A 20,033-nucleotide genomic window follows, 5' to 3' on the forward strand; every position below is an offset into this window, starting at 1 on the left:
GTATTCCGGGACTACGGGGTGCCTGAGGATATAGTTTCTGATCGGGGTCCCCAATTTACGTCTAGAGTCTGGAGGGCGTTTATGGAACGCCTGGGGATCTCGGTCAGCCTTACCTCAGGTTTCCACCCCGAGAGCAACGGGCAGGTGGAAAGAGTAAACCAGGATGTGGGTAGGTTTCTGAGGTCCTATTGCCAGGACCGGCCGGGGGAGTGGGCAGCTTACATCCCCTGGGCCGAGATGGCCCAAAACTCCCTCCGCCACTCCTCTACCAACCTATCACCTTTTCAGTGTGTGCTAGGTTACCAGCCGGTCCTGGCACCATGGCATCAGAGCCAGATTGACGCTCCTGCGGTGGATGAATGGTTTCGGCACTCAGAGGAGACTTGGAACGCTGCCCACGTACGGCTACAACGGGCCATCAGGAGACAAAAGGCGAGTGCCGACCGCCACCGCAGTGAGGCCCCCGTGTATGCACCGGGGGATCGGGTCTGGCTCTCGACCCGAAACCTACCCCTTCACCTGCCCTGCCGGAAGCTGGGTCCGCGGTTTGTGGGGCCATTTAAAGTCCTGAGGAGACTGAACGAGGTTTGTTATAGGTTACAACTCCCCCCTGATTATCGTATTAATCCCTCGTTCCATGTGTCTCTCCTCAGGCCGGTGGTGGCTGGTCCGCTCCAGCAGTCTGAGGTGCGGGAGGTCCCTTCGCCCCCTCTTGACATCGAGGGGGTCCCGGCGTATACCGTAAGGGCCATCGTGGATTCTAGACGTCGGGCGAGGGGCCTTCAGTACCTCGTGGAGTGGGAGGGGTACGGTCCGGAGGAGAGATGCTGGGTACCGGTGGAGGACATTCTAGATCCATCCATGTTACAAGAGTTTCCCCGTCTCCACCCGGATCGCCCTGCACCTCGCCCTCCGGGTCGTCCCCGAGGCCGGTGTCGTCGCGCTGCTGGAGCCGTGCGTCAGGGGAGGGGTACTGTCACGACTTCCGCCGAAGTCGGCCCTTCTCCTTGTTCGGGTGGTGTTCGGCGGTCGACGTCACCGGCTTTCTAGTCGCCATCGATCCACTTTTCAGTTTCGTTTTGTTTTGTCTGTATTATACACACCTGTTTTCAATTCCCCCATCATGTTCCCTATTTAACCCTCTGGCTTTCATTTCTGTTTTGTCCGTGATTGTTTGTTACGTAAGTGGTTGTTGTTATTCCTTGTTTTTTCTCTTTGTGGATTTTTGCTGTGATTTTGAGTAAACGTTTTGTGTTTCGCTCATCACCTGTGTCCTGCATTTGACTCTGCTACTTCGCTGCACACAACCCTGACACAAGCAATACAATAACCTCCGTGATGGACAGCCAGGCAGGCATCCACCTCCCAGACAACAAGCTACAACAGAATGGCATGATACACAACACTGTAATCTGTCTATTCTAGCCACTGTGTATCCTTGACTTAACTTCAAACTGCTTCAAACTACACGCGGCCTCGTTTCCTGAACATTTCCTGTACGACTGCCAGATCCAACACTGAAGGTTGTTTTTTCAGATTATGTGTACACAAGAAAAACACAACGTTCATGACAGCGTTGTGTTGCGATGCCAGCATAGAGCTGAGTAGTACATTACTAGCCTGGTCCCAGATCTGTTTGTTCCAACTCCTATGGTCATTGTTATGCCGATGGCAAGACAGCACAAACAGATCTGGGACCAGGCTAGTGCATTCCCCAGAAGGCTGTGAAACAAGCAGTGGTCTGACGCTCCACAGCAGCATGCACCTCATTAGCTAATCTAATTTACTAATCAGGGCCTGAAACCCTGCTACATAAAGGAAGAGAGAGGCAGGGGGTGACGTCAACTCCCAAACTACCAGAAAAACTGCTCTACTGCAGCCCAGAGTTGCAGTAGAGTTTGGCCTGTTGGTATGTAAAAGAAGTTATGTGAAGACGGTTCCATTTTGGAACCTTGCTGACGTATGGAACACAGAACAAAATTGAGGGAATTCTGGAACTCTGAGAAGTAGTGTTTGGGCTGGGAGGAAGGATACAGAGGTAATAAGGTTGGGTGCTTTTGGTGCTGTACTTCTTTTCAGAGGTATTCACAGAAATGTTTTGCGTGACAGTAATAGCCAGTCCTTTTCATATCATTTCCCACCGGCTCCATCGTCTTTTGTGACGTCCTTTTTTTGTGACTGAAAGCAAATGTATATACACACACACACACACACACACACATATTACTTGTCTACAATGTAGCTGATGGCTGTTGAAAGGGAATAACTGGAGCCATTGTCTGGACCCACTGAGGGAGAGTGAAGATGCGTGGGCAAATGCGTCAGAGCAGAGCTACTGACGGACATACAGGGACCGCTCTCTCTTTTCTCCATCTCCTTCCATCGCTCTCTCTCTTTGTTACCTTACCTGACCACTTTGGTTCCTCCTCTTATGGCCTGCATATCAATCATACACCCAGTGTTCATGTACGAAGCCAGGTTGATCTCTGAGAACTCCGCCTGTGAAAAAAGGAGAAAACCACGCTGATTATACACATTATTCACTGGGGTATAGAAGTAGCAAATTACTGTAAAACACCATTTCCATTTGGTGTATATAGGTCTGAATCAACAACATAAAACAGAGCGAGAGAGAGAGAGAGAGAGAGAGAGAGAGAGAGAGAGAGAGAGAGAGTGAGACAAAGAGAGAGAGAGATACAGAGCCAGAGAGGAGAGACAGATTGGATAACTTGATTAGTCTGAGTCTGTCTGTGTCTGTGGCCTCCCAGAGAGGACAGGACAGCAGAGGCCTTGTGACAGGGAGGGAGGCTTTAGCCCAGGCAGCTACTTAATGACTTGATCAAACTCCCAGTCAGAGCAGAGATCCTCTCTTGAGGGGAAGGGACACACTGCAGCTTGGCCTGTCTGGGAGAGAGCGCTGGGAACAGAGGGACTAGAATGGGGCATTAGGGGCCAAGTGCCTCCATTGTCTCTTGTGTAATTACAAGTTAGAAATAGATTTGCTCCAGAGATTTAACTCCCATGAATCTGTTTTTTTTTAGTCTTTCACTGACTGACTGTGTTCTCAGGACAGTACCTCGCAAGGGGACACGTGTTAAATGCATATTGTGCCTAAATGTAATAAATTCATAACAGATTCCAAATCTACCGACATCCGCTTCAGCCCAGACACAATCACATATATTATTAGCCATTAGTACATTTTGCTGCAGGGTAAATACTGTACAATCAGGCACTTGCACAATGAGTGTGGCCCAGTGGGGGAACTTGTTAATGAGACACACATCCTCTATGTATGGCATGTCTGCTAAAGTCAGGGCTGATAAAACACACCATATTTATGCTAGAGAACCACAGAGACAGACAGGCCAATGAATGATGCTGTCCTAAGCCAGGAATCAGGAAGGGATTAAACGCTACATTTAAAATATATTTTACATGTTTTTTTCAAATCATAATAAAATAACAAAATCACTGCAGTCATTTCAGTTTGGGGTTTCGTTTGATCATATGCTGGGTTCATGTCGTTGTTTTTGGCCTTGGTGACCTTGTTTGGGTGTTGGTACCCTAAAAGATTTAGCTTCACTGAGGGCCAAAAAGCTAATGAACCCTAAAGAAAAGACAACATTCCTGCCTTGCTTTACTATGAACATGCTTCCAACATGTTAGCTCTGTGGAGATGGGGAGGCCAGTCTACTCAGGATGGAAGGAGAGGTGAGGGTTAGGGGTCAAATGTCAAGAAGGATCGGTTTCAGCCCGTATACTGCAGTGTGGGATGTTGCAGAGTTAGAGAGGAGCTCGTCTCAGGCCCTCCAAGTCCTAGCTAGGTGCTCGCATTAGAGGTTATGAACCAAAAGCCCCAGAGAGAGATCCGTAGGAGTAAGAGCTTGACCTCGGGAACAGCAAGACGTTGACCTCCGACTTCTAGTGGTAACACTTGTCAGACTTAACATCACTTTGAAGAATGTAGCGTGACACTAATGCAGGCATTTTAATGGGTCCTCAATGTGTAGTCCTGCAGCTTTTCTACTATGAAAAATTCAATTTGGCGGACCTGGTTGACTCCCAAACACAACTTTACAGATATAATTTGTCATATGAGGAACCTACATGGGCTCGTGGTGGGCCAAATGCAATAATTCACTCTTCCTATAGGCTACATAGTTAAACAATGAGTTACTCATCTGAATAAACAAGCTACGCTGAGTGTACAAAACACGATGAACTCTCCATGATATAGACTGACCAGGTGAATCAAGACGAAAGCTATGATCACTTATTGATCTCACTTGTTAAATCCACTTCAAATCAGTGTAGATGAAGGAAGACAGTTGAAAGAAGGATTTTATTAAAGCCTTGAGACAATTGAGACATGGATTTTGCGAGACAAAAGTATTTCTGTGCCTTTGAATGGGGTATGGTAGTAGGTGCCACGTGCACTGGTTTGTGTCAAGAACTGCAGCGCTGTTGGATTTTTTCACGCTCAACAGTTTCCTGTGTGGATCAAGAATGGTCCACCACCCAAAGGACCTCCAGCCGACTTTGGAGTCAACATGGGCCAGCATCCCTGTGGAACGCTTTCGACACCTTGTAGAGTCCATGACCCGATGAATCGAGTCTGTTCTGAGGACAAAAAGGCGGGGGTGCAAGTCAATATTAGAAAGGTGTTAACGTTTTGTACACTACGCCTATATCCAGATTGTGGTGGAGTCACAAACACAGAATGGGACTGATATTGTTTAGCTGCTCTAGTGTTAATACGAACTTTGTCAAAGTAAAGCCACAGAACGTCGTTCGAACATGTGCTGTGCAAATAGAAAAACAAAAGCCATCTGTGTAAGCATTGTATTTGGCCGATGAACGTGGCTGACAAAAACTCCCCAGAACATGGATTGACTTAAAGTTCCGATACGGGCAATGTGAGTTCAGCCTCTGAAGTATTGATGGAGAAACATGAGCTTGTCCTCTAACCTCAGAAGCACTCTGAAACCCCACTAATATGTGTCAATCTCAAAAAGGCCACAACCTGAAGAGACCATTACTTTCCTTAACTTCCAGTGTTTGTTGTTTGTGAGGCACCAGCGTTGCTCTTCAGCTATCTATCTGGGTCTCTGCAGAGTGGATACTTTGTAGGAAAGGATGCAGGCCAAAGCCTCCATTTATTTGAATACAAAACAGTGTCTTCTGTACAGTTTGTTGCAACCAATATACTCCAGAATCCTATTCAAATTGCTCAATTGTGGCCAGCACAAACAAAAAGTATGGGGGAGTATGTCTTCCTCATTCGTTTGTTTCCAGAACAATGTGCCAACTTAACAAAACAGTATTTTTTTCTGTAAAAAAATACCCCCTCTTTTTATTTATTGTGTTGCGCTTACAGAGGAGGAGAAGAGAGCAGGGGGCGAGTAAATGCCCTAATCTCATTTACGGGACAGCGAGGCGCCACTCACTCTCAATGCGCCTCAAAGACACAACACACTGGAACTTGGCTCCCTTCCTCTCCTCAGCTCCTCTCCACTGATACCCGCCTCTCAACGAAACATCTGTGTGCTCGGCACAATGCTTTACCATCACCAAGGAAGACTCTTAAAAGACATAACAGACACACACAGAGGCGCTAACTTTCTCACACACACACACACACAAATGCACAGAGAATCGCGCACATCTACACACACGCCACACAACCCAGTATACAGATCTGCAACTCATCCCCCTGGCAAATTGCAATCCCTCAGCAGGGGCCTACATTGACATTTGCTGTGACCAGATAAAACCAGAAGAGTGGGCTAGTTTCTGGCAACAACCAAAAATGCTCCACAACTCCTGCTATTGGCTGGCTGGCTCGGTGGGGCCCTCTGTCATTGGACAGTTATGGATGAGCCGTTTTTGTGACTGGGGCGAGTGCCCGGGACACAGGGCCCGTTTGACAGTGCCATGGTTACCATCAGGGTAATAGATTCAGATTTGTGTTAGAGCAGCTCTCACCCTGGGAAAGGAAAACAGGACAGGATACATGGGAACTGCCTTCTCTCCCCTTAAACTGCCCCTAGTACACGATTCTTCTTTCCTCTATAACCGCCACTGATGTCATTTAATGCTGGATCTCTGTGTTACAGTTGCAGTATTTCTAAACGTGCCAGGAGGCTGCAGGACAGGTCTTTGATACTGGTATCCAACATACCAAGCAGTCTGGCCAGAGAGCCATCTTTCTAGGGCAATTCAATGAGTGCCTAAATGATACTCACACCAAATCTTCCACAACCTGTTAATATTCAAGGAACGGGATCTGAAGTACTAACTGTCCTATATGTGATTGTTTTTAAAGCCATACCCTGGCCTCAAGAAGAGTGTTCCATGATTTAACTGATTAAAGTCTCTCTCGTGGCTCTGTAATGTTCCATCCTTGTAGCTGCCTTGGTCAAATCTGGACTTGAGATAGAGTGCACATGCATAACTCAAACTTGTCCACGAATTTGTGTATCAAATCAAATTTGATTTGTCACATGCGCCAAATACAACCTGACAGTGAAATGCTTACTTAAAAGCCCTTAACCAACTATGCTGTTAATAAAAATACCTACAAATAAAATCAAATAAAAGTATGAAATAATTAGAGAGCAGCAGTAAAATAACAATAGCGAGGCTGTACCGGTACCCCCTGTGTATAGAGTCAATGTGCGGGTGCACTGGTTAGTCAAGGTAATATGTACATGTAGGTAGAGTTATTAAAGTGACTATGCAGACAATAGCAGAGAGTAGCAGCAGCGTAAAAGACGGGGGCGGCAATGCAGATAGTCTGGGTAGCCATTTGATTAGATGTTCAGGAGTCTTATGGCGTGGGGGTAGAAGCTGTTTAGAAGCCTTTTGGTCCTAGACTTGGCGCTCCGGTACCGCTTGCCATGCGGTAGCAGAGAGAACCGTCTATGACTAGGGTGGCTGGAATCTTTTAAAATTTTTAGGGCCTTTCTCTGACACCGCCTGGTATAGAGGTCCTGGATGGCAGGAAGCTTGGCCCCAGTGATGTATTGGGCCGTACGCACTACCCTCTGTAGTGCCTTGCGGTCTGAGGCCGAGCAGTTGCCATACCAGGCAGTGATGCAACCAGTCAGGATGCTCTCGATGGTGCAGCTGTAGAACTTTGAGGATCTGAGGACCCATGCCAAATCTTTTCAGTCTCCTGAGGGTGAATAAGTTTTGTTGTGCCCTCTTCACGACTGTCTTGGTGTGCTTGGACCAAGTTAGTTTGTTGGTGATGTGGACGCCAAGGAATTTGAAGCTCTCAACCTGCTCCACTACAGCCCGTCGATGAGAATGCGGGCGTGCTCGGTCGTCCTATTCCTGTAGTCCACAATCAATTTCTTTGTCTTGAGGTCAGGTCTCTGACCTCCTCCCTATAGGCTGTCTCGTCGTTGTCGGTGATCAGGCCTACCACTGTTGTGTCATCGGCTTACTTAATGATGGTGTTGGAGTCGTGCCTGGCCGTGCAGTCATGAGTGAACAGCTCCCGAGGGGCGCAGCGGTCTAAGGCACTGCATCTCAGTGCAAGAAGCATTACTAGTTGGGGCGGCAGGTAGCCTAGTGGTTAGAGCATTGAGCTAGTAACCGAAAGGTTTCTAGATCAATTCCCCAAGCTGACAAGGTAAAAATATGTCGCATAGAAGTAATTTAGCTCGTCTGGTAGGCTTGTGTCATGGGGCAGCTCTCGGCTGTGCTTCCCAGCTCTACCCTTTAGCTCAGTGCGGATGCTCCCTGTAATCCATGGCTTCTGGTTGGGGTAGGTAGGTGCAGTCACTGTGGGGACGAAGTCATCAATATATATTGTGGTCAGATTTGCCAAATCGAGGGCGAGGGAGAGCTTTGTACGTGTATCTGTGTGTGGAGTAAAGGTGGTCTAGAGTTTTTTCCCCTCTGGTTGCACACTTAAAATCAAGTCAAATGTTATTGTTCACTTACACATGGTTAGCAGATGTTAATGTGAGTGTAGCAAAATGCTTATGCTTCTAGTTCCGACAGTGCAGTAATATCTAACAAGTAATCTAACAAATTCACAACAACTACCTTATACACACAAACGTAAAGGGGTGAATAAGAATATGTACATATAAATATATGGATGAGCGATGGCCGAGAGGCATAGGCAAGATGCAGCAGATGGTATAGAATACAGTATATACATATGAGATGAGTAATGTAGGATATGTAGACATTATTAAAGTGGCGTTATTTAAAGTGACTAGTGATACCTTTATTAAATCCATTTATTAAATGTATTAAAGTGGCCAGAGATTTGAGTCTGTATGTTGGCAGCAGCCACTCTATGTTAGTGATGGCTTTTTAACAGTCTGATGGCCTTGAGATAGAAGCTGTTTTTCAGTCTCTCGGTCCCAGCTTTGATGCACCTCTACTGACCTCGCCTTCTGGATGATAGCGGGGTGAACAGGCAGTGGCTCGGGTGGTTGTTGTCCTTGATGATCTTTTTGGCCTTCCTGTGATATCGGGTGGTGTAGGTGTCCTGAAGGGCAGGTAGTTTGCCCCCAGTGATGCGTTGTGCAGACCTCACTACCCTCTGGAGAGCCTTACGGTTGTGGGTGGAGCAGTTGCCGTAGCAGGCGGTGATACAGCCCGACAGGATGCTCTCGATTGTGCATCTGCAAAAGTTTGTGAGTGTTTTAGGTGACAAGCCACATTTCTTCAGCCTCCTGGAGGTTGAAGAGGCACTGTTGTGCCTTCTTCACCACATTGTCTTTGTGGGTGGACCATTTCAGTTTGTCCGTGATGTGTACGCCGAGGAACTTACAACTTTTACCTTCTCCACTACTGTTCCATTGATGTGGATGGGGGGATGCTCCCTCTGATGTTTCCTGGAGTCCACGATCATCTCCTTTGTTTTGTTGACGTTGAGTGAGAGGTTATTTTCCTGACACTACACTCTGAGGGCCCTCACCTCCTCCCTGTAAGCCGTCCTACCACTGTAGTGTCACCTGCAAACTTGATGATTGAGTTGGAGGCGTGCATGGCCAAGCAGTCATGGGTAAACAGGGAGTACAGGAGAAGGCTGAGAACGCACCCTTGTGGGGCCCCAGTGTTGAGGATCAGCGGGATCAGTCTTACCTTCGCCAGCTGGGGGGCGGCCCGTCAGGAAGTCCAGGACCCAGTTGCACAGGGCGGGGTCGAGACCCAGTGTCTTGAGCTTAATGATGAGCTTGGAGGGTACGGTGTTAAATGCTGAGCTATAGTCAATGAACAGCATTCTTACATAGGTATTCCTCTTGTCCAGATGGGATAGGGCAGAGTGCGGTGTGATGGCGATTGCGTCGTCTGTGGACCTATTGGGGCAGTAAGCAAATTGGAGTGTGTCTAGGGTATCAGGTAGGGTGGAGGTGATATGATCCTTGACTAGTCTCTCAAAGCACTTCATGATGACAGAAGTGAGTGCTACGGGGCGATAATCATTTAGTTCAGTTACTTCTGCTTTCTTGGGGACAGGAACAATGGTGGCCATTTTGAAGCATGTGGCACAATAGACTGGGATAGGGATTGATTGAATATGTCCGTAAGCACACCAGCCAGCTGGTCTGCGCATGCTCTGAGGACATGGCTAGACGGCATGCTCTGAGGACATGGCTAGGGATGCCGTCCGGTCCCGGCAGCCTTGCGAGGGTTAACACGTTTAAATGTTTTACTCACGTTGGCCACGGAGAAGGAGAGCCCACAGGCTTTGGTAGCGGGCCGTGTCAGTGGCACTGTATTGTCCTCAAAGCGAGCAAATAAGTTGTCGATGTCCGCGACGGGGCTGGTTTCTTTTTGTAATCCGTGACTGACTGTAGACACTGCCACATACGTCTCGTGTTTGAGCCGTTGAATTGCGACTCTACTTTGTCTCCATACTGACGCTTTGCTTGTTTGATTGCCTTGCAGAGGGAATAGCTACACATTTAACATGCTGGTAGAAATGAGGTAAAACGGATTTTAGTTTTCCTGCATTAAAGTCCCCGGGCACTAGGGGCGTTGCCTCTGGATGAACGTTTTCCTGTTTGCTTATGGCAGTATACAGCTCATTGAGTGTGGTCTTAGTGCCAGCATTGGTCTGTGGTGCTATGTAGACAGCTATGAAAAATACAGATGTAAACTCTCTAGGTAGATAGTGTGGTCTACAGATTATCATAAGATACTCTACCTCAGGCGCGCAAAACCTAGAGACTTCCTTAGATATTGTGCACCAGCTGTTGTTTACAAATACACAGACCCCCACCTCTTGTCTTACCAGACGCTGCAGTTCTATCCTGCCGATACAGTGTATAACCTGCCAGCTGTATGTTATTCATGTCGTCGTTCAGCTACGACTCCGTGAAACATAAGATACAGTTTTTAATGTCCCGTTGGTAGGATATACATGCTTTAAGTGCGTCCAATTTATTATCCAGCGATTGTACTTTGGCCAATAGGACAAATGGCAGAGGCAGATTAGCCACTCATCGGCGGATCCTCACAAGGCACCCCTATCTCCTCCCGCGAATCCTCAGTCTCTTCTCCAGCAAATGACAGGGATGAGGGCCTGTTCGGGTGTCTGGAGTAAATCCCACTCATTAAAGAAAAATTATTAGTCCAATTCAAGGTGAGTAATCGTTGTTTTGTTGTCCAGAAGCTCTTTTCGGGCATACGAGACGGTAGGAGCAACATTATGTACAAAATAAGTTACAAACAATGGGAAAAAAGAAAACAAAATAGCATGGTTGGTTAAGAGACAATAAAACATCAGCCGTCCTCTCTGGCGCCATCATGGAACTGAGTGTTTGTATGAGTGTTTGTGAGTATTTTAAAGTCTGTATTAGGCCCTCTGAACAGCCGGCGGAGGGTACAAATCAGCATTCTGAGAGCACTCTGCCCAACTGTACCACACACACACACACACACACACACACACACACACACACACACACACACACACACACACACACACACACACACACACACACACACACACACACACACACACACACACACACACACACACACACACACACAGGGCCCTAGGACAAGTGGACAGCACAGTAAAAACAGCAATAGCCTCCAAATATGGTCTCCCCTCCCCTTCCCTCTCCTCCCCCTCCTCCCCCTCTCTCCTTGCTAGCATCACACAACACAAAGCTCATCTGAAATCTTTGGGAGTATTTTTTACAATTCTGCTAATGGGTGTCATTGAGGTTCATGTGCACAAGGTGCCTTTCGCTATGGTCAGGTGACAAACTTGTAAACGAGAACTTTGGTGGTCCGGAGTAAAACCACATGCAAATCTAAAGCATTATCCCAACATTCAGAATGTGATAATAAGTGATTTTACTCCAACTACGCCGGCTTATGCCGGCAAAAAGCCTGTGATCGATATTGACATCTGCAACTGTTATGCAACAATTCATGAGGTGTCATGCTCTTAGGACACAGGGTACTGATAAACAATGACCAATAGCTCAACTCCTAGAACTGTGGCAAAGGATTCTCTGCTTCATGTGCGAGACCCATTTAGACTAAACCTCCTGCTCCTCCCCCCTACCACCCCCAATCATTACATGGCCCATTATATCTCCTGTAAAAGAAACAGTCCCCCTGACCAGATCCCCCTCGATATATACAAAAGCAACAGTCGGAGTGGGAAACCTAAAAATAGCTCCTGGTGATGAACGTAGATGTGGGGTAGGCAATTGAAGGCTCCTATCTTGTGGTTTCCTTTGGGTCCAAACATAGCTGTTTTTCTACAGCAGAAATGACTATTTACTTGGACTAGATACACTCCACCTCATTTATCTGAACAAACAAATGTGTGCTGCATTGTAAGGCAGTGGAGTCTGAGGAGAGCAGCAACCTTTCCACAATAGAAACCTTCTTATCGTCTATATAGGGCACAGCTGCACTTGTTCAAGTTGGTCAAGAAAGGGCAACAGGGGTCTTTGTACAGTTTGCCAGTGCTGAACCCTCGTAAACGATTTCCAACTGAACATCAATCTTGTAACAACGTCAACACAGATGCCCTGAACCTCTGGGGGTGGAGACGTGAGGCGATTACTAAGGGTACGGATTACACAGACCCAATTGGCTGTGAATCTCCATTTCTGCAGAAGAGAGGAGCGTGGAAGAACAAGGTGGAGGGGAGCGGAGCAGAGCAGAGCAGGCATTCTGTTCTCACTGAGGTCATAGGCCTGGTGAGCAGATGTTGTCCCTTCTGACCCAACTAGAACTCATTCTAATCACAGAATTTGTCCAATTGCGCAAAATTGAGTACTTATTTTCCTCTACTCATGAACAAGGGTTGTCGAGTACCAATATGTACCCAGTGGATGGCTATTATTGCATTTGAATCATGTCTGTGATGTTAATATCACATTGACGCAGATGAAACGAGCAAGCAGCCTTGGAAAAAACATCACTCACGGGGGAAAGAAACTGGATGTCATGACCGAGATCCTCCGCTTGGCACTGCTTAGCCGCCGAGCACAGAAGGGGAGCACACATCCAAGAGACTTCAAAAGAGACACAAAAAGGTATTGTGGGAGATAGTGGGGGAAAAAAACAGAAGTCCCATGTATGCCCCTTTAGAGCACATCAACAATCTGAACACACACAGGATCTCCTGGCACAAGTGTGTAGAGATAAGTGGGCACAGTCAATGGCGCTGGGTATCTTGGAGCACTTATTGAGAGATTGATAAGACTCCCAGAGGGTAAGTCAATGAGGATCTGGGCAGCAGCTCATGGCCAGGCCAAGGTTGATCTGTGCCAAAGGAAAACCCTGGGAACGAGTTCAGTTGGACGTGACTGGCATGAGGCAGGATACCTGTGGTACCTAGGGCAACATCTGGCCCTCAAGAAAGTCTAGCAAATCAGACAGAGCATTTTCATTTACTTGTTAAACTTGAACTTGCCGCTTGGAAAACTATGACAGTGATGGGATTTGTTCACACTCTCTTCATGTATCGTATACGCCTACTTGCAGATGTGCACCACACAGCAGAACGTTCAAACTTTGCTGAAGCCGTCACTGGACAAGCATGACGAATGCTGGCTCCACGCTAGATGATAACGCTCATTGTTATGGAACTCGTGAAAAGTATGGAGCACAAAGAATCAACTGATTAATGTTAGGTGGGACCTAACGTTCAATTGATGTACTGCTCTCCGTTCTAATCATGCAACCCAGTGAAATACGAGTGCGAAGAGTATATGAAATAACGCATGATGTTCCCTCTGAAACTATGCTATTCAGGCACAAGGTGACACCTCCTGTGGGTCTGTCCTCATCCTCCAGCTATAGGTCTACAGTATGTTACCTCCTGTGGGTCTGTCCTCATCCTCCAGCTATAGGTCTACAGTATGTTACCTCCTGTGGGTCTGTCCTCATCCTCCAGCTATAGGTCTACAGTATGTTACCTCCTGTGGGTCTGTCCTCATCCTCCAGCTATAGGTCTACAGTATGTTACCTCCTGTGGGTCTGTCCTCATCCTCCAGCTATAGGTCTACAGTATGTTACCTCCTGTGGGTCTGTCCTCATCCTCCAGCTATAGGTCTACAGTGTGTTACCTCCTGTGGATCTGTCCTCATCCTCCAGCTATAGGTCTACAGTATGTTACCTCCTGTGGGTCTGTCCTCATCCTATAGGTCTACAGTATGTTACCTCCTGTGGGTCTGTCCTCATCCTATTGGTCTACAGTATGTTACCTCCTGTGGGTCTGTCCTCATCCTATAGGTCTACAGTATGTTACCTCCTGTGGGTCTGTCCTCATCCTATAGGTCTACAGTATGTTACCTCCTGTGGGTCTGTCCTCATCCTATAGGTCTACAGTATGTTACCTCCTGTGGGTCTGTCCTCATCCTCCAGGTCTACAGTATGTTACCTCCTGTGGGTCTGTCCTCATCCTCCAGCTATAGGTCTACAGTATGTTACCTCCTGTGGGTCTGTCCTCATCCTATTGGTCTACAGTATGTTACCTCCTGTGGGTCTGTCCTCATCCTATAGGTCTACAGTGTGTTACCTCCTGTGGGTCAGTCCTCATCCTCCAGGTCTACAGTGTGTTACCTCCTGTGGGTCAGTCCTCATCCTCCAGGTCTATAAAAAAAGGCTCAGAGCTCTGTTTGTAATCTGCACAGTGCAATGGAGAGTGTTTTGGAGAGTGTTTTGAAGACATGTTGTACTCTGTGTTTAAGTGTTTTATACATGTCGAGGCGCCGGGAAAGTTAACCTTCAAAACAGGGCCTCATCGGTGTGGAGGCGTGTTTTATGACAACATGCTCACACCTGAAATATTTTAATGGGGTTGGGCAGAGGGGAATATCAAGAGATACACTATATATGCAAATGTATGTGCACACCGCTTCAAATTAGTGGAATAGGCTTTTCAGCCACACCCGTTGCTGACAGGTATAAAATCGAGCTCACAGCCATGTACTCTCCATAAACAAATATTGGCAGTAGAATGGCCTTACTGAAGAGCTCACTGACTTTCAACGTGGCACCATCGAAGGACACCACCTTTCCAACAAATCAGTTCGTCAACTGTAAGCACAAGTGGAAACGTTTAGGAGCAACAACGGCTCAGCTGCGATGTGGTAGGCCACACAAACTCACAGAACGGGACCGCAAGTGCTGAAAAGCGTAAAAGTCTTCGGTTGCAAAACTCACTACCGAGTTCCAAACTGCCTCTGGAAGCAACATCAACACAATAACTGTTCGTCGGGAGCTTCATGAAATGGGTTTCCATTGCCGAGCAGCCGCACACAAGCCTAAGATCACCATGTGTAATGCCAAGGGTCGGCTGGAGTGGTGTAAAGCTCGCCGCCATTGGAGTCTGGAGTGATGAATTACGCTACACCACCTAGCAGTCCGACGGTCGAATCTAGGTTTTGCGAATGCCAAGAGAACGCTACCTGCCCCAATGCATAGAGCCAACTGAAAAGTTTGGAGGAGGAATAACGCTCTGGGCTGTTTTTCATGGTTCGGGTTGGCCCCTTAGTTCCAGTGAAAGGAAATCTTAACGCTATAGCATACAATGACATTCTAGACGATGCACTTCCAACTTTGTGGCAACAGTTCAGGGAAGGTCCTTTCCTGTTACAGCATGACAATGCCCCCGTGCACAAAGAGAGGTCCATACAGAAATGGTTTGTCAAGATCGGTGTGGAAGAACTTGACTGGCCTGCACAAAGCCCTGACCTCAACTCCATTGAACACCTTTGGTATCAATTAGAATGCAGACTGCGAGTTAGGCCTAATCTCCCAACATCAGTGCCCGACCTCACTAATGCTCTTGTGGCTGAACGGAAGCAAGTCCCCTCAGCAATGTTCCAACATCTGGTGGAAAGCCTTCCCAGAAGAGTGGAGGCGAAAGGTGGACCAACTCCATATTAATGCCAATGAGTTTGGAATGAGATGTTTGATGAGCAGGTGTCCACCTACTTTTGCTCATGTAGTGTACCAGACCTCAATAGGCCTCTCTTTCTCTCTCACATTCTCTCTGCCTTTCTGACTGTCTATCTGCCTCTCTCTCTCTCTCTCAGCTATCAGAAGCTGCTATGGGTGGCCTGTACACTGCCTGTGCCTCAGACTGGCACCTTATATGGCAGCAGCTGGGTGAAGAGTAGGAGCTAGCTAGGTTGGCTTTGGGCACGTGGGCACCAGTTGAGTTCAGAGCAGGGTGAGGGACGACAACAACAATGCAGAGCTGAGGAGGTAGGAAAAAGAGAAAAAGAGAGAGAGCAAGGGGGCTGTGTTTTTATTGTCGTTTTCAAAAAAGGGGCCATCATCCCATTGATCCAACTTTTCACACAGGGATCGGGTTTCCTTCATCCTTGAGCTTTATGTTAGATATACTAACACCCAGCGAGGGGTCCGGCTGGGCTGTGTATGGCGGGAAGGCAATTAGCATCTGACTCATTACCCTGCGAGGAGCGGAGGAGGACTTCTGAGAAACAGTGGAGGGTCTGGCAAAAATAAAAGTGGGGTTAGATGGGGTTTAGGGGGCTTGAGGGTGCGACCCCCATAGCGGTCCCTTCGCTCTTGATTTAAGGGTCCTAATTAAGAGCTGCCACATTTTTATTTGGACTTGCTCTCAGCAACGCCGAGAACTGCTACAAAAACGCAGAGCCCCCATATTTCACAACTCTTAAAAAATGCATGATTTTAACTTACAACTCCAAGCCCCAGCAGCCCAGCTACGGTCTCAATATTACTGAGAATGAGATTTAACCACAACAGTAGAGTGTTGAGCAAACAGACAGCCTATAAAGTCCCTGGTCTGGTCTTTTGTGGTTTGCTTTTTCCTTCTCCAAATAAATCCCACCGCTTAATTTTCAAAGACAACGACTCCAGCCTGCCCAATCGCTTGCAGATGTATGGCCAAGCTTTTAGGAGGGAAATTAGATGTTATCTACCCACCGAAAATACTGTATGTCTAGACGGTTGCGTATGTTTGCATATACATTGGCACTGACGGCATCTTTTCATATAAAAAAATGATAAATGCCCATTAAAACTGCCGTGTTTGTGCTGCAAGGTTAAGAACAGGTTACTTCAGGGGGAAGTTGGTCTGACAAAACATTTGTAAAAGAGCTACCTGATGGGAGAGTCAGAAACACCATTAGGATGTGTTAACACGGTGCAGAATTAATCGAACTACTGCCATTGCTAGCTTCTGATTAAAATAAAAAGCATGAACTCAGAACTGTAAGGGACTGCTTCTGACACGAGTCCAGAAAACATTTCAATTCTACCTGCATGTAATCCAATGCTGAGAAGACGAGTACATAAAAATAAGTACATTCCATCAGGCAGCCAAGCACATACTGTACACAAACACAGAGCATGCTAACATGATAACAGGCTAACTGAGGCATGGAAGTAAATAAGCCATGTACTTAGTGTCTAATAAGTACGTAATACCTGCTCCTACCCAGCTGTTAAAGCTCTAACATGCTATCCTAATGGTACTTGAATAAAACAGCTTAGATTCCTAGTGGATGATGGGGTAAAAAAATTGTGAAAGACGTGGGTCAAGTCAGTCACCCAAGAGTGGCATCAGCTGAGCTAACAAAACCCAATCCCTCATCTGATCCATGCCCCAGCCACAGTCCCTGCAGCTCCAACAGTTCTAACGCCACCAACCTGCTCCACCCGGATGTCGTACTCCCCGTTCAACTTCTTCCCTCGGAAATACTTGGCCCTGTGAGGAAAGAAATGGGAAAGAGACGAATGAGACGAGATGAAATGCGATCACAACTTTTTTTCCACACAGTAGCCTACGGGAGCTTCTAGACAGGAAAGGATTGTCTACAGTCTTGAAATGACCTGTGTCGAGACGACTAGAAAATAGGTTCTCCAGTATCACCTGAATCCTGTATAATTATAAAGGTATCTGTTGTAGTGGCCACCTGTGTATACTGTATCACTACACTTCTGTTTCTTCACCAACAGAGAAAAGTATGTAGTCATAACCACAGTATGCAGTCAAAACAACCTCGGAATAATCTGTTTATTTGATTGAGGAAGGCTGAAACGTCAAGTTTTCCAAAATAGCTTGAGACCATTGACAAATATTATTTGTTTCCATGATTACAGCATCGTGGTCCTTGTGTAGTACCATACAAACTTTCCCAGACTAAAAACCAGCTGAACATCATAATCAGTCATAACATCATATCCCCCACCTACTAGGCGGTTAGGCACCTCATAAAGAAACAGCAAGAGAGGAGAAAGAGTAAAGAGAGAGAGGCGGATCTCAAATCAACAGGATATTAAAAGAGATATGACTCAATGTCCCTGAATGGGACAATGTCCCTGTACACACACAGTAACAGTGATGTCCTTTTTTCGTAGTCTGAGTCTCTCTGAAAACCCATTTCCTGTTCCTAACCATGGCATCGTTACAGGCCAGGCATCAGGCTTCACTCGCATCATCAAACACCATAGGCAGGAAACATGATTACACTTTTAGACAGCCCTGATAACCAAACACATACACAGAAACAAACAGAAACAACCACAAAAACACAAAGAACAAACACAAACACACGAAACCGACGGTGACGGTGTCGCTTTGAAAAGCGAGGGATTGGGTATGTGTGTGTTTGGAGGAGAGGATGGGGGTGGACATTCACATCAATCTGGACATTTCAGATATACTACCTCTCGTGCACACTTTTCGGCGTTAAGAGCTCTACAGCCTGTGAGCCTGTGTCTTTGCCAACACTCTGTGGGTCCAGCCGGTGAACTCTCACCCCTAGCAGGCGTGGGCCGGTTATCAATCTGTCAAGGGCTACATGCTAGCTGTTGGTGTGTGTTTGCTGTGTGTGTGTTTGCTGTGTGTGTGTGTGCGCGTGTGCGCTCTACATGCTGGAGGCTCCTGATCAGTAGGACACAGGCTGTTAGGGATTTAGAGTAACTGCCTCTCAACTCAACTCACTCTCTCTTCTCTTTGGGATTGCACATTTTCTGTTGATCACCCAAAAGATTATTGGTGTCTTTTCTGTGACAGAAAAAAAGTTGCATTCTTTCCTATGTCTCTTCTTGCAATTGCACATTTCTACTATCACTCCTTGCAGGGCTGGCGCTAGAACTAATGAGTTGGAAGGGCCCCATAGAGGGGCAAGTTTCTTTTCACGGGACCACCTGTGTGCGCACACTGCAGTTTTTTTATACATAAAAAATAACCCCTGGGCCTCAATAGACCCCCTTCAAGCTTATGAGCAGTCATCATGACTGCAACATTCTAACAGTGTAATTAAAACATTTTATATATGCTCTCGCTTGTCTTAGGTAACATAAGAATACAATTTTTTTGATTAGTTTATGTTACTGTAGGACAGGGGTCTCCAATCATTTCTAACATGGGAGTTACTTTTAAATTATGAAACATGTTCAGAGGTACTCAGATTTTTTTCGTAGCCTTCAAATAGGCACTTTGTATTTTCCCGATATTCCATTGTCTCACCTTTATTTTTCCTGGTTTGGATTTGTTTTCAGTTTTTACTAAATAGTTAAAATTATTTAATAGAGAAACAATGAAATTAGACGTTCTGAGTCCATGTCAATGCTTAAATCACACCAGAAGACAATGTTTTGGGGCGGTGGAAAAAATTAACACATTTCGATTTTTTGGAGTAATACCTCTTTAATTGTGCATTTTGTGCGAGAGGAATGTGCTGGTTGAGCTATGTTTCTGTTGCTATATATGTCATGACAGAGTTTGCAAAACAAAAGCCCATTGGATTGATACTAATAATCATTATATAGTTCTGCCAGATAAGCTTAATTTGCATCATTACCGCTGGCTAAGTGAATGATAGACAAACACACACACACCATCCACATCACACAGAAATACACGGGAAATGAATTGACAGATATTGTGTTACGTTTGGTTTTGTAAGCCAATTTGAACTAACTAGGGATAATGTCAAAATGGATTTGATTGGATAGTGGCCGGGAGCTTACGATGTCTGATACGTGACAGCCTGTGATGGAGTTCTCATTCCCAGCCCAAACCCGACGGGGCCTGCCTGCCCGGCCTTATACATGATAATAATAAAATGCTTGATTGTATTTAAAGGCATGAATGACTCGACTCCTACAGTATGCTGTGTAATGGTATGATATGAATAAATGATTGTTGCAAATCAGCGCGATGGCGCTGTCCCAACCAAAATGGTGCTGAAATGATCATAAATTGCTTTTTTTCAGAATGATTTGGCGAGCTACTGGAAGCTTGAGATCGACCTGTTGGAGACCCCTGCTATTTAAACACTAAAAACACTTTGATTAAAGTGTTCAAAACTAATTCATGTATCTGTGGAGCGCATTTGTTACAACTACGAAACAGAAAGCATGTGTTGGAACGTGGTAACAGCTTAATTTTATAACAAAATACAAAAAAATACCCCAACCACCAAGACGCACAAGATGCTCAGTCAAATAATGAAAACATCATTAGCCTAAACAACATTATAAACTGGGTGGTTTGAGCCCTGAATGCTGATTGGATGACAGCC

At 46.2% G+C, this 20,033-nt stretch overlaps 1 protein-coding gene across 2 annotated transcripts in view; it reads right to left on the reverse strand.

The window, feature by feature from the left end:
- LOC129838720 (synapsin-3-like) overlaps positions 1-20,033 on the reverse strand; it is a 139,881-nt gene that overhangs the window by 93,141 nt on the left and 26,707 nt on the right. For both annotated transcript variants that reach the window (XM_055905876.1, XM_055905875.1), the window contains exons 3-4: positions 17,152-17,209; positions 2,408-2,499 (exon numbers count right to left, since the gene is read on the reverse strand). In XM_055905876.1, coding sequence (XP_055761851.1) covers positions 2,408-2,499; positions 17,152-17,209 — 150 coding nt within the window. The remainder of the gene's footprint in view (positions 1-2,407; positions 2,500-17,151; positions 17,210-20,033) is intronic.

This window comes from Salvelinus fontinalis, chromosome 39 (assembly GCF_029448725.1).
Source record: "Salvelinus fontinalis isolate EN_2023a chromosome 39, ASM2944872v1, whole genome shotgun sequence".
NCBI lineage: Eukaryota > Metazoa > Chordata > Actinopteri > Salmoniformes > Salmonidae > Salvelinus > Salvelinus fontinalis.